This window comes from Poecilia formosa, unplaced genomic scaffold, assembly GCF_000485575.1.
Source record: "Poecilia formosa unplaced genomic scaffold, Poecilia_formosa-5.1.2 Scaffold338, whole genome shotgun sequence".
In the NCBI taxonomy this organism is placed as follows: Eukaryota; Metazoa; Chordata; class Actinopteri; order Cyprinodontiformes; family Poeciliidae; genus Poecilia; species Poecilia formosa.
The window spans coordinates 366,839-381,602 of NW_006800277.1; the positions used below are offsets into that span (position 1 = coordinate 366,839).

Here is a 14,764-nt window from a genome sequence, read left to right on the forward strand (position 1 = left end):
AATATCTCACCCCTATACATGTTCAGGGCACTAAGTAGCACTCCATGTCTACACACACACACACAGCTTGCTGCTGGATCTGTGAGAGATCTCCCTGGCTACTGACCATTGCCCACCACAAACACCTCTTCCAGAAACCGAGAATGCATAAAATTCAATCAGGCATGCTGTCATCACAGGCTAAAAGGTTACTGTTGTTGTACATTTACAATCTGTAGTCTTACATGTTTGGTTGATTTGTGTATGTAGTCCACAAATTTTCCTATGTCTCATCCTTGGCTATGTAAAGGTCCTAAAATATAGCCTGTTCCTCCAATCTGAAAAACAAGCAATAAAAAACACTTCATGGGGTGTTATGGTCCAAAGGTAGTAAACATTACTAACTTATACAAATAATTGTTATATTGTACATATTTTACAATACCTTGCTGCATTCTTAAAACGGCAATGTTTGCAGTTTCCATCCACTGAAACTGCAAGCATATCTGGGGTACAAGCTTAAAACTTGAAGGGATCCTTCCTTAACATTTTATCCAACTCATATCCTATGGTTTCCCACTCGAAAAGACTTTTCAGGAAGCCGTCAGTCAAGATCTTTCCTGTCTAATTTAAAATGAGAGATAAATAATAATAATAATAATAAAAATTAAAAAAAAACATAAAAAAAGGACATAGGTGTCTAAATCCCAGGCATCAGGATATGTGTTCTTCAAGTTTTAGGTGTGTCTCTGGCACAAAACATCTCATTCAATTCATTTTGATGTTACTGCATATGATCTGAATGCTGAATGAATGAGGTGGTACCTCAGCCATTTAATTCAAGTGTGTCCAGAAAAGTTGAAGAACATAACTACTCAAGAATGGAGTTAGACAGCCCTTCTGGGATATGTACATCAAAGTACTCACACGGCCAAAGCGGACGGTTCGTTGGTCCAACATTTTCAGAAATGCTCGACAGGAGAGACCTGGTGCTGCCATTTTCATTTCTTGTAGAAAAGAATCTTTTAAAAAATAAAAATATTTGTACATGTCATAAAAGTATCCTAAGATTCAAATTCATAGAAGAAACTATATAACTAAAAAATTAAGAAAGTAATTTAGATTGTCAGACAAATGGAGGAACAACACATTCCCACTTACATGTTTGGTTGATTTGTGTATGTAAATCAACCAATCAAGTTGATTTACATACACAAACAAGAGACATACCTTGTTACCTTTTGTAACAAGGTATGTCTCTAACTACATGTACATCAACTGCTGGAAGTGTATTCAGTCTGTTTCAACTACATTCTACTTCATGTAAAAACAGTAAAACTCCACATTTGTGTTAAATAACTAACCTGTTCTATGTTGTGGAGCAATTTCTATTCAGCATACTCTTACCGCCAGAAACTTTCGCTGGAGATAGGCACCAGCACCCCTCCTGACCTCACTAGGGACAAGAGTGTTAGAAAATGGATGGATGTAAAATAAATAGTCACAGGACTAGTCACAGAAGACAAAACTTACACTTTCTCTTCTTATTTTCAAATAGGCCACCCTGACATAAAGAGATGGCATGGCCAGCAGGTGATTGACATGATTGTGCAGAGGTGGCTGGTCTATGAGGGAGAAAGATGACGGAGTGGGAGGAGAGGCAGCTGGGAATGATGTGATGGGAATGATTTTTATTATTTTTAATCAAAAATATTGAAACGTTTTCAGAACCGATTTGCATGCAATCACAGAAGAAAATCCATCCTCATTCTTCTTAAATTTATTTGAAGTAAATCATTGATATACTCAAAAATCGTAGGTTAATTATAAATAAGTTTTTAAATCAACGAAAACCCTCGGGTTTTACACTTTACTGAGTTATTTTTAGATGCCGAATTAACGTCTTATGATTGATACATCTGGCATTTATTTGTAGTAAATTCTTGATTTTCCACTCAAACTAGTACGTAAATTGTAAATAAAGGTTTTTTAAAAAACCTTTAAAAAAATAGTCCCATCAGCAACAAGCTGCTGTGATCAGTGATACGAATGGTAGATAACAACCTACTGAGCCTGATAGGACGCACAGGAGGGACCGCCTGAAGCCATTCAATTCAGCTGATAACCACTAATAATGGCCATTCTATGGGATGATAACATCCAAAGCGGGTGTTTGTGAATTGTTTAGTTTGGTGCAGTGTTGTGTTCAAGACCACCTAACCCGAGACCAAGACAAGACCAAGACCAGAGTGTATCGAGACCGAGACAAGACCAAGACTTTTGGGGTCCGAGACCAAGTCAAGACCAAGACCGAGGNCTCAAACTAGTACGTAAATTGTAAATAAAGGTTTTTTAAAAAACCTTTAAAAAAAAAGTCCCATCAGCGACAAGCTGCTGTGATCAGCGATACGAATGGTAGATAACAACCTACTGAGCCTGCTAGGACGCACAGGAGGGACCGCCTGAAGCCATTCAATTGAGCTGATAACCACTAATAATGGCCATTCTATGGGATGATATCATCCAAAGCGGGTGTTTGTGAATTGTTTAGTTTGGTGTGTCCAGTAAACTGTGACTCTGGTTTGTCTTCATCCAGTTAGAGAAGTGAGCTGCCTTCACTTTCAGTTAAATAAAAGAAAAAGGCTGTAGCCTTTTTCTTTTGATTATTCTTTATGATTATTTCATGGAAACACAGAGCATGTGATCTGACTATTTCAGTGTTTTAAAACATTCAGGTCATTATATTAAAATTCTTATCAAAATGATGATGCTACGACGTAAAGATAGGATCAGAAAGAATGATCATCCTTCATTCTCACCTCTTATTTAATCAGTACTGTGGAACCAGTCAGAAGTGTGACTTCCCCCAGAACCAGGTGAAACAGTCAAAAAAAAAGGAGGGGATCAGATCAATGCTGCTTCCATGGGAACCAGAGAATCAGAGCGCTACTTCAGCACTGAATGTGAGGCCGCTGCTGCAGATGTTCTGTGTTTGGATCTGGGTGAAAGGTCGCCTGCAGGCGGCTCAAAACTGGGAAAAGACATTTTGGGAAATTGGATCAGCAACTGTGGCAAGGTGTGGCTGTGTGTTCTGTGTGTCAACTACCAGGAAGATCACACACACACAAGCACACACACACGCAGTCTAGTCTTTTGAAAAGCCCAACTATTAGTGGTTGTGCCTGATGAGCAGACTGAGATCTTTTTCCTTTTTTATACGTTTTGGTTTGAGGTTGAACCTGAGATGTCTAAATCACTGTGCTCTGGAGCCCAGATCATCACGCCCTCACCACCGTGCTGAAGTACTGCTCTGAGCCAGCTGAGATGCCGTGTTGTCTTGTTCTTTAGGACCAAGCTGGCGTTGTTTTCCTTGAACCCGGTGGTTTATTTGCATATCTCTTTCCAAAGTTTTCTTTCTCGTTGTATTTCTAAGTGCTCAGAAAGAGACATTTAACCTTCACCAGACTGATAGGAAGCAACATTCTTTTTCTGATGTCATTTCTGATGCTGACTGCGTTACCACACAACTGAACGCTCCAACACAGCAAACAGACACAAGTTCTGGAAGTGTTCTAATTGTTTAATTGGCCAAACCCAGCTGATATTCTGTCACTTCACTCCAGTGGAAACACAAAGGCTGGAGTTCCTTTCTCTGGTAGGGCTGGGCGTATCAATCTAAATATACATGGTACTGATGCCAAGGAGTGTACTGATTTTGGATCCATAACTAGTGTGATGAGATCAATACATTGTTAACAGTTCCTCTTCTATATGTCGAGCACGTTACTTAGCTTCCTCGCAGAGTTCATGCCAGTTCATATGCAAGAATTCAGATGCCAAATATGAAGAGCTTCTATTTTTAATGTAAGAACAGGAGTTCAAACCTTTGTAATGTTTGCACTCAGAAAGTCTGCTTTCTTTCAAATACAATCTGATTAATTCCTCCAAAAGTTTTATTATCTATTCATCTCCAAACTACACGCTTATGTAAACATATACCTGAAAATATTCATACATATTCATATGTGAATACACATTCATGAATATACATGAATATAAACCATTGAAGAAAAATAGTGTTTTTATTTAGGTTATGTGGAGATTACAGTTACAGTTATAGAAAACACTTGTATTTGCCATAATAATCTGTCCTGTGCTTTATAATAACAATAATCAACTAACTGAAGTCACCAAATTATTTCATGATAAGGACATGTTTTTAAAAAGTATTGATACCTCTCAGACCAGTCCCGTATTTACTCGGAATCGGATCGATACATAGTTCCAAGAATTGCATACCTTTATTTTCTGTGCACTGTTTGGCTTTTTGGTTCAGTTTTTCTATAAATCACGCTGCAACATTTTACACATTATAATTTACCATTTTTAAAACCTGGAGAGGAGCAGATGTTTTTTTTGTTTTGTTTTTCTCATTTCCTTTTGCTTGAAATATTTCTTGTAAACTGATTAAAGATTAAAATGCAGAAGTATGTTTGGAATCAGAGGAAGTCTTTCGTCTGGGAGCAGCTGGAGTAGAAGCCCAGACCACAGCGTTCACCTTTCACCCACTTAGACTGGGCTGCAGGCAGCAGAGGGTTAACAGCTCTCTTTGTGGTCTGATCACACAGACTGGACCACTGGCTGCCAGGCAGAGACTGCCAGACACCGCCTGGCCGCTCTGTCTGCTGTGAACTTTCCCCTAATTCTCACAGTCTGCCTGAAGATAGGCACCCTACACGCCCCTCCACATTCACGCCTCACGTCATCAAAGGGGGATGATAAGGAAGCCCTCACATTAACGCCGGGTGGTATAATATTGTTTTAGTATTTCCAGCCCAAAATCAGTCAGACTTTCCATCGTTTGCTGGTTCCAGCTGGAAAAAAACTGAATTTTCAATCAGAATTTTGTGGCTTATTTCAGATTTTTAGGGGGAGGTTTTTTGTAAAGCTTTGACCTGAAATACAGATTTCAGTCGATATAGAAGAACAGCACCGAAAATCCTTTCTCTAGCCTTGTTGTTAAAACCCATTCTGGAACTAAAAAGTCTTGTTTATTTCAGAAACTTCGTCACAAAGTGAAACACATCATGTGATTTAAATACAAAAAATGAGTGTTTGAAAGCCTTTATTTATGATGATTTTCCCAAGTACAGTTATGATAGCATTTAAAATTTGAATATTACATCAGACCAATAAAAAAAGATTTTCAATACATACATGTATCCTCATTGAAATGTATGTTTAATATCTGATTACTTAATGGCTGGTTGTCCAGTTTCAAAAAGTTATTTTAATCTGACAAATGAGCCTCATCAAAAAGTTTTTGTTTCTGAAAATGACCGTGTATTAGGAAGAGAAAACTATTAAACAGTTAAGTTTTAACTGACTGCAGCATCTTTTATTAGCAGTAAAAAAAAAAAAAGACTTGAGATTCTCATTTAAGTTTTCCTAAATGCTGCCATCTTTTCTAACCCAGTACGTTCTCAAAAGAATAAAGCAGAACAGCTTTGCTAAAATACATTCCCCCTTCCTATTATCTCCTGACAGTCTTGTTTTCTTTATAACAGCTTATTTTTCTTCCTTTATCAACAATGAATTGCTACTTAAAAAATACTTTAAATTGAATCTTCCTCTCTCTCTCAGCATCCGCAGTGAACTGTTAGACATTAGCAGCTGTTTCCTCCTCATATGATGAAAAGCTGACTGTCTCTGTGTTATTTAGACAGAAAGGAACCAATTCAAAAAGTGTATTTAATTTTCAAACACGTTACTACTCTCAAGTGAAATTTCCGAATACTCTCCCCACTGCGAGTAACTTCACTGAATCAAGAACAAACAGGTTCTAACCAGAAATGCAGCAGAAACAGACAGAAGCTGTCCGGTTAAAGTTTTGTTGTTCTCATGTTGTTTCCTGTCTTCTTGACATTTGGAGGTGGTGAAGATCCAGTAAATACTAGAAATTGTCATTGGAAGTACTTCTAATGTTTAGATATATGTACATTACCTACTGGAAATATTAGAGTAATTCCTTGCATAGCTTGTTTTTACTTGTACCTGAGTAGAAATATGCTGCAGTTATGCTTTTGTCCCCTGGAGGTTTCTGATCCTTCACTGTTTCACACTAACTTCATCCTGCTGCCAGCATGCTGGTGTTATTTGAAATAAAGATAAGACGGCAGAAAACGCTTAGATTAGCTAAATGTTTGTGTTTAACAGACCACAGTTCCCACTTTGAATCTTAAATCTTCCTCAGGAATGTTCCTGACCAGTTTCAGTTGCGTTGTGCGTTTCTCCTCTGGCTCATCTGCTCTTTGTTCTGACAAAGCTTGTAAAGCTTTTGGTGAACTACACCAACATCTACTCCAGCAGGATTTGATCTGGACGGCTCGGTGTATGGCTCCTGATATGGCTAACACCTCGTTTCAGACTGTTCCTGCGCTGATGAAGGGATCAGAAATGTCACAGATTTCACCCCCAGCTGTGGTGAGGTGACTCTTCTCGCAGGAGGAAGGACAACGGTTTGACATCAGCTGATAGAAGTGATCATTTGTTATATCATTTCCCTCCCCATGTAGTCTCTGACATGAATGGTTAATATGGAGATGGAGGAGGAACAGAAACCTGAGAGCAGCTGCACCCCTCCCTCTGCCCAGCTGGCCAATGGCAGGCAGCAGCACGGCTTATACCGCAGGGTTAGGAAAGTATAAAACAGCAGAGCTGTGTCTGTTCATCCAGGAGCCTCAGCTCTCCAGTTCAACTCCACAAGACTTGGCAGGACTCGGTTTGAGGGGTGGAAGCTCCAGCAGCGATGAAGACAATGCTTGCAGCCCTGACACTTTGCCTGGTGGTGCTCATGGCCTCTGCTTTTCCCTTTGAGAGGAAGGGGGCCTCGCCAAGCGCTGCTGCTGCCAAGGAGAAACGTGTGCAGTATGCAGCGCTGGACGACGTTAACATCCTGGCCCACGGCCTGCTGCAGCTGGGCCAGAACCTGAAGGAGCACGTAGATAAAACCAAAGGCCACATGAGGGACATCTTCACCAAGCTGAAAGCCTTCAACCGCACTACTACCGAGCTGGGCAAGGAGAGCCAGAGGCAGCAGGTGGAGGGGGAGAGCCTGAGAGCCCGTGCTCGGGACCTGGAGGACAGAGAGGGCCAGCTCCTCAATGTCACGGCCGAGCTGAGGGAGAAGGTGGAGGAGATGCAGCAGGAGAGGAGGACCATGAGCGAGAGGATGAGCCAGCTGGAGGAGAGGGTGGACGGCATGCTGCAGGGACCCGGCAGCAGGAACAGCAGCGATGCACGCAGCATCCAGGTGAGACTGCAGGCCGTCTGGTGAGAAAGGGTCATGGGAGGGTGGACACATGAGGCTTCCTTTGTGTTCAATGCTTCCTGCTTGTAGACTCAAGTATGCAATAAAGTGTGCACTTCTGGAATGAACAAACCCAGAGGAAGAAGTGGGTGGGGAGCTGCGTGCAGCACGTGCAGAGAGACTTCAGGACTGCTAGACAAAGAGATCTGAAGCATCAGATGGTAGAATGAGGCGCTGCTGGCTGCTGGGACTCTGGAGAGCCTGACAGGGAAACGGGCTGACCCAGAACCAGCTGGCTGCAAAAGGCAGTTGCATAACCAGTGCTGCATGTGAAACCAGAACCGCCCACCTGGGTGTTATTAATGCTGCTTCTTTCCTCAGCTCATGCTGGACTCTCAGACCAGACGCATCGATGATCTGGTGGAGCGCATCAGGCTCCAGCAGGAGAAACTGGACAAGCAGAACGTTCGCATCAGGACGCTGCAGAGCCAGGTGAGCCGCGTTAACAAGCCTGGTCGGTTTCATTCTCTGAAAGCTGGGGACAATTCGTTCATGTTTTTTGGGGGGCTTCCTATTTTTTTTTAGATCCAGCAGCCCGGCCTTAGGCCCTCAACCCGGGGCAGCGGCAGCGGCAGTACCGAGCGCCCCGCGCACAGCGACGTAGAAGAGCAGCGCGACTCGCCGCTCGGTAAGTAAAACCCCGCAGCGCCACAAATCCCCTCCCTTCACACAGACTTAAGTGGGGTGAAGAAAATCTGGCGCCAAAACGTGGCGAACCATCTGCTGGGTGAGGACAGAAAGGAGCTTAAATCACTAACAATTAAAGTCAGTCTAATCGCGAGCCCGGAAATGGCAACAGGTGGACTTTCTGACTCACAATCAACTCAACACGGGGGGGTTGGTTTCCTTTAACATTATACACCAGTCTGAACACAACCTTTTCATCTTGAATTATTCTGTAATGTCACACAAATCATCTGACTTTTTAAAAATATTTTGGCATTTCCGATTTTTTTCTTTCTGTTCTGATTAGTTATCTCACGACATTTCACCTCACCTCTGTCATCTCACGGTCATGTAAGAGAAATTTATTATCAAATCTATGCAATTTATTCAGGCAGCTTCAAACTCCAATCTGATATAGATCTAAATCATTTGGTAGAAAGTTCGCTATCCTAAAAAGCTCAGCCATTTGGATCAAGTATGTTGTGACAGGGGAGAATAACACTTTCTTTCAACAGGAGGAAACCTCCAACAGAACTTTATACAGGTTAACCTTTTTTATAGACAGCTTGAGCAGATGTGAAAACCAGTTTCTAGAAAGAATGGATGTTCAGTTTAGTCAGAGGAGCTCATTTAACTCTGCAGTCTGTGATAATATCTTCCTTCATCCAGACTCTACTGGGCTGCTGGAAATGGCCAAGCTGGTTTCTAAATATCCACATGGCTGAGGTTGAAGTTGAGATTGCCATCCATGATAATGGTTAGGTTAGGTGTAAAATAAATAATTGCTTAAAATAGATCATGTAATGGTGGGGTGGTGGGCAGGATGTGGGATTCTGTGTGCTCAGTTTAACAGCACACATTCCTCTCTCAAGCAAACAGATCTAATATGAATGCATTCTTTTTATATTTTTTTGTTTGTAGGATGAGCTTGTCAATGGAACATTTATATCTTGTAATTTGTTCTTTTCAACTTAATTTCATTAAAATTCACATGTTTAATTTATTGCTAAGCAGGTAAAATCTTTTTTTTAAATGGAAAAATTTTAATCTGTTCAAAATTGTAGGCATCTACATGTTTTCAACTCTCTGATTTAGACGCATGATGAAAAAAAATCACTTGCTTAGGACCCAAAACAGAGGTTCAGCTTAGTCTTCAGAGACGTATAAGAAAAAAGTGCATTTAAACACAAATGAAGTAAAAACTGGAATTCAAGCTATTAGAGAGCTGTAAAACTTGACTTAAAGTCAAAACTGAACTCCTAACTGTTTCTAGATGTGAACTAGGTGAAAGGTGATCTGAAGTCCACCACAGATCCCAGGAATACCACAACACTCTGACATCAGCAGTGCTTTGTGAATGAGGGAAAAAATTGACAAGTTTTCCTGGCAGAGTTCCAGCTAGAAGAAAGTTCAGCGTTTCAGAGAGTATCCTGTCAGGGTCAAGCAGCTTTAGTGGATTACTCAGAGCCTGGGAGGCTGCCTTCATCTCAAACACTCTGTTTTCACTGATAACATTTCCCTCTGAGCCAAGGAAAGAGGAGGAAAATGGGGAAAGGCTCTCTAAATTTATCTGTGAACCTTGCATAGATACCTTCCACATTGCTTGGAAGACACTTGACTGCTCCCACTTTTTATGGCAGGCTCAAAAACAAATGTTTTGATGTTCCTCATGAGTGAGCAACCTTTTCCCTACATTCACACTCCCTCACCGTTTACACGCCCCACATCCTGAACAGAAAAAAAACTCTGTCTCTTCCTTTGGAAATGTGCCAAAGTTCTGAATATCCCCCTTACCCACAGTCAGGCAGCAGCCCCCAGAGTTTGTTCCTTTAGAGTAGAGGTCAGAGGTCTATGATCAGCTAGGCAACATTCCGTCAATCACATGCATGATTTTTCACCTTTATTAGAATTTATTAATAAATACTCCATTTTCCTACCTGATGCCACTTGAGTAATGGTGAGATGTTGCCTCCTTAGACAAATGACAGCTTGCAGCTCCAGACTCTCGCCCACCCCCGTTTCTAAACGCCTTTCTCCCTTAAGGAAACATCCCCATCCCCCCCAAACCCTACCATCTGATCATTCCCCATGCATGCAGCAGCCATGCACATCTACGTCACCACCTAGCTGCTGTGCACGTGACGGAGGTGTGACAGGTCGCAGACATGGGGAAGGGGGAGGATGAGGAATGTAAAGGATGAATGGTGTGTAACCCTATAGCCTGCAAGGCCAGGCAGCTGTAAAAGAGGGGAATTCTGCTTGGGAACTGGGAGAAAGGTCATGTTTACGACAGAGACACACTCTTGTTTTTAATGGCTTTATCAGGTGTAAGTTTGTATGTCCAGACTCGGTACGATAAGCTGTGCTTTGCTCACTTGGAACGATTAGTTTTATTTGCAAACACTCTGCTCTCCTTCAGCTGAGGGTTTCTTTAAAACAGATTTACCTATTTCTAAAAGCTCGGCAGAGGAACCTAATCAAATTCATTCTAACAGGGAGTGGGGCTAATATTGTGACTTGTTCAAGTTCTGGAAACCAGATGACTTAAAAAAAAAAACTTTCAGTTTAAGCCAATTTTCTGTGGTTTCTCAGGGGGAGTAGAGCCTGCAACAGCTAAATGTGTTGAGCATTGTCGGCATTCCCGGAGAAACTGTAACAGCAAGATCATGTGTTTGGTCAAGACATCCTGCACAGGTCACCCTCTGAGGTGATAACCTGGAAGAAGCCTAAGACTAAACAACAAGGCAATATTGAACCTGTCAAACAGTTCAGTTTTGCATTTTGTTGGAATCTTTCACGTAACTGGAGAAAAATCTAATGGAATACCAGGCAGCCAGGGCAATAACAAGATAGGTTTCACCAACATCCCTCCACGTTTAAGCATGCTCAATGTTGGGTTTCTCCCTCTCTGCTGTTCCAGAAATGGCCACAGACTGTCATGAACTGTTCCTGAGAGGAGAGACCACCAGCGGGGTCTACCCCATCCAGCCAACTGACTCTGAGCCCTTTGACGTCTTCTGTGAGATGACAACTGGTGAGCTCAGCAGAACTTCCTCTGAGTGCTAAGTCTGTCTCCTGGCTGATGTAACATTTGTTTGATCAATTTCTCTATGTTTCTCTGCCCAGATGGTGGATGGACAGTCATCCAAAGACGCCAAGATGGCTCCATGGACTTTGACCAGCTGTGGCAGGCTTACGAAAAAGGCTTTGGCAGCCTGAATGGTAAATACTCTTTGGGGTTTTATCCACTTTCACTATCCGGTGTTAGCTGGTCAGTGCGGGGTCAGGATGGTTGCCTTTCAGTTCCTTTGTAAGCCTTCAGTACCTCCTGGCACTAAGAATGAAGTCATTGAAAGATGTGGGAAGTTAAGACAACAGATGTCAGGATCATGAGCTTTGGGTTGTTTTGGACTAAGTTTTGTTCTCTGTTCCTGTTCAGGAGAGTTCTGGTTGGGCTTGGAAAACATCCATGCCATCGCCAAAGATGGCAGCTATACCCTCAACATTAAATTCTCAGACTGGGGGGATGACTCGGCATCTGTCCGCTTCCCGTTTGAACTTGGTGGAAAAGAAACCAACTACTCACTCCTGATTCAGGAACCTGGCACCACCGATACGCTAGAGAGTTCCCTGACCACCGACTTGGCTCTCTCTTTGCCGTTCTCAACCCGGGACCAAGACAATGATCGTAAAGGTGACATTAACTGTGCCAAACACCTCTCTGGTAAGTACTGGCACACTGTCCTGTCACACCGACAAGACTGAAGCATGCTAATCAAGCTGATTCTGTCTTTGAAGGTGGTTGGTGGTTCAGTAACTGTGGTCGCTCCAACCTAAATGGGAGATATTTCCAGAGCCCTCCTCCTAAACAGAGACACCAAAGGAAGCAAGGCATTTTCTGGAAGACCTGGAGGGGGCGCTACTATCCCCTGAAGTCAAGCATAATGATGATTGCTCCCACCACCATCAACAAGTCTTAAAGAGCTGAAAGAGACAAAGAGGGAGAAAGAAGCAGAGTCTTAACTGTCCGTTCTTTTTTCTTCGCTGGTTTTTGTGGCAGACACGTCCAACTTTTGGGTTTGTTCTTTGTGAGGGGGAAACCTGACACCAGAGTCACAGTCCTGAAAGCAGAAGGACAAAGTCAGATGAAAAGAGTTTTCTTGGTCTGTTGTGTGAAAAGACAGATTCATTATTGCTATGTGAAGCCACAGCCAGTAACTGAGTCCAAAGCCAAATGTGCAGTGGAAAATTTCTCTAATATGTTTTCCCGATGAGGTTTCATCCTGTAGATGCGAGCAAGTCTCTGCCTGTGGACTGGGCTGGGAGTCATCACGCATTTTCCAACAAGCTCAGACGCCTTACTGGGGATGATGTGGCTTCGTGCTGAGGTTTGGTGATTAGCAAACCTGACTGTTGGCATCACATCAGCTGCAGATCGATTGTTTTTGTGCAGGGCATTTACACTAGTGACATGCTGAGTCAGCAAACTCTTAAAACCACAAGTTGTGGATCAAATAACCATCTAAAACATAAACAGCAGATTTCAGCATGATGAGGCTGGAGTTTGGTAATGGGGTGAACTGTTGTCAGTTAGCTTTACGCTACGTTAGCATCGATATTACTCACCTTTCCTGCCTTTCTTACCACATACTAGATGTTCTATAGTCAGAATCGACTGAAAGTCTTCTTCACTGATATTGTTTTTTCTCTGGAGGGTTTGATATTTAGTCATATTGACTAGTTCTTCAATAAATGGCATTGTTTTGTACATATTTGGAAAAAGGTCAGTTTTTTAGTAAGGTATCTGTTTCTGATCTTTGCCAGTTGACTTCAAAGTTTGATGTTTTAAGTATATTTTTCTTATTTAAAAACCATGTATCTATTATGTGCTGCTTTCTGTCTGTAATTTATATTAAGGTATTTTTTGGGGGGAAGTGGGGATGGGGTAGAAGAAAAATGACCATTTTGGCCTCATTGAGCCAATAAAACTGATTTAAACAAATATTTGTTTTGGGTATTCATTCAATATTCATCTCTGTCAACATCATGATGATATTCACCAGTCATAGGGGTGTTCCAGCATCTCACAATGCGTGATAGACATGAGCTCTGGTGGTTTGGGGTTGTTCTTCATCTATTTAACCCAGCGTTGAAAATCCTTGGGAGCCACAAAAAGTTTAGCAAAAGTCAATGTTTAAAAGTTCAAGTTAAACAAATCTCCAGATTTGTGAATTGTATTTAACTGCTGGGCCAGATTTTAGAAAGAGCTTACTGGGGAAATCATCCAGGGCCCCAATTTGAATTAATTTTGTTTTTAATGAATGTGTGTTTTGCAAAAATTGTACTTCACATAAAACTTGTAGGCCCAAATTAAGTTAGGTGAATTCTATAAATATTTTTTAGAGATTTAAAAAAATAAAAAAAAAAAAATTCAAGCATTGCAAAAGTTATAAAGTTGTCAATTTTTTGGGAAACAACATGGAGGCATTGGCTATTAACCTGCTCATTGTAGATCCAAACACACACACACACACACACATTATACATATATACACCTGCATACACACTCACACAGTAGGTTTGTCTATCTTTACAGGAATGTTCCATTGACTTCTATTCATTTCTCATTCATTTCTACAGCCAAACTCTGACACTTACCCTAAACCAAACCTGAACTCAATTCACACCTCAGTCCTAAACCGCCAACCCCAAAACAGCACCACTTCTTATGGGGTCTAGCATAAGGACTAGTGGGTCTTCACATGGGCCTTACACTGTATCAAATATGTATAGGTCACACACACATCCACCCATATATACATATACACACACCCCGGGAAAAAAATGACCACAGTCCTGCTAACCACTGAAAGACCAGACATAAAGGAAACAAACACTTCCATGTGCCTGACTCTGTGGTTCAGCTAAACTTGCCCTTATCAATACATGTAACATCAATACAATAAATAGCCAGAAGCATTGAACAGCCAACTGATTTATTCTACACTCAATAGTTTATATTATGAAGACCACAAATATCAATGACTGTTTCATTCTCTTGTTTTGGTTTGTTTTTATTTGACATCAAAATAATTATTTTGTCAAAGTACTGACAGGATTAGATTTTCTCACATTTTATGCTTTCTTCAACATATGCTTGCATGTCACTCAGCCTCACCTGGCAGGTGTCTTGCATGTTAAGGATCACGGCTGCATGTCATTTTATCTGGAAGCAAACTAAAGCTTTAAGGTGTCAGCTTTAATTTTCAGCGCTACACTTTGCACTTCTTTGCCCGGCTTAGTTCATTTGCTTTATCCGCTGTGATCCTCCAGGTCACAGGATCAACCTGTGTCACCACTCATCCGAAGAAGCCAGCGCCCAGCCAACCTTAAGATCGAGACGGATCAGGCCTCCATCTTAAAGTTAGAGGGTCCAACGGATCACTTCAAAATCCATTTATAGCAGCTTCTGATCTGCTACCTACAATGGTAGTTAGCAGAACTCTATGGAGATCTCGGTGTCATGATCTTAGGATAGATGCTTCAGTTCTGTCCTGAATCCATGCTAAGCTAACTAGCAGTTAACTTAGCTAGTTAACTGCTAGTTAACTAGCTAAGTTAACTAGCAGTTAACTTAGCATGACTCTCCCTGGATTTGTTTGGGCTTTTTCTCCCTGACACACCGTATCTCTATAATGAAAAAACAATTTGTAGTATTAAGTGGAATTGTCCTTTAGCCATTTCCAGAAT

General features: G+C 41.6%; 1 protein-coding gene and 2 long non-coding RNA genes across 3 annotated transcripts in view; 1 reads left to right on the forward strand and 2 right to left on the reverse strand.

Moving 5' to 3' along the window:
* LOC107833170 (uncharacterized) overlaps positions 1-995 on the reverse strand; it is a 7,521-nt gene extending 6,526 nt beyond the window's left edge. The window contains exons 1-3 of the long non-coding RNA XR_001658884.1: positions 907-995; positions 425-603; positions 225-317 (exon numbers count right to left, since the gene is read on the reverse strand). This is a non-coding gene — a long non-coding RNA (uncharacterized LOC107833170). The remainder of the gene's footprint in view (positions 1-224; positions 318-424; positions 604-906) is intronic.
* Positions 996-6,687: 5,692 nt separating this feature from the next.
* Positions 6,688-13,013, forward strand: angptl4 (angiopoietin-like 4). Its single transcript, XM_007573795.2, has 7 exons — positions 6,688-7,291; positions 7,670-7,780; positions 7,874-7,976; positions 10,935-11,048; positions 11,141-11,236; positions 11,454-11,738; positions 11,813-13,013. Exons 1-7 carry the CDS (start codon positions 6,788-6,790, stop codon positions 11,992-11,994), a joined length of 1,395 nt encoding a protein of 464 aa, XP_007573857.1. The 5' UTR covers positions 6,688-6,787; the 3' UTR covers positions 11,995-13,013.
* A 1,142-nt stretch (positions 13,014-14,155) lies between these two features.
* Positions 14,156-14,678, reverse strand: LOC107833171 (uncharacterized). Its single transcript, XR_001658885.1, has 2 exons — positions 14,649-14,678; positions 14,156-14,588 (listed from the first exon to the last, which is right to left on the reverse strand). It is a non-coding gene; the product is annotated as an uncharacterized LOC107833171 (long non-coding RNA).
* Between the last annotated feature and the right edge of the window lie 86 nt (positions 14,679-14,764).

Coding starts and splice junctions, on each gene's coding strand:
- angptl4 (XM_007573795.2), top strand. CDS start 6,788: ATGAAGACAATGCTTGCAGCCCTGACACTTTGCCTGGTGGTGCTCATG. Junction 7,977..10,934: donor GCAGCGCGACTCGCCGCTCG/GTAAGTAAAACC, acceptor CTGCTGTTCCAG/AAATGGCCACAGACTGTCAT. Junction 11,049..11,140: donor CTTCTGTGAGATGACAACTG/GTGAGCTCAGCA, acceptor TTCTCTGCCCAG/ATGGTGGATGGACAGTCATC.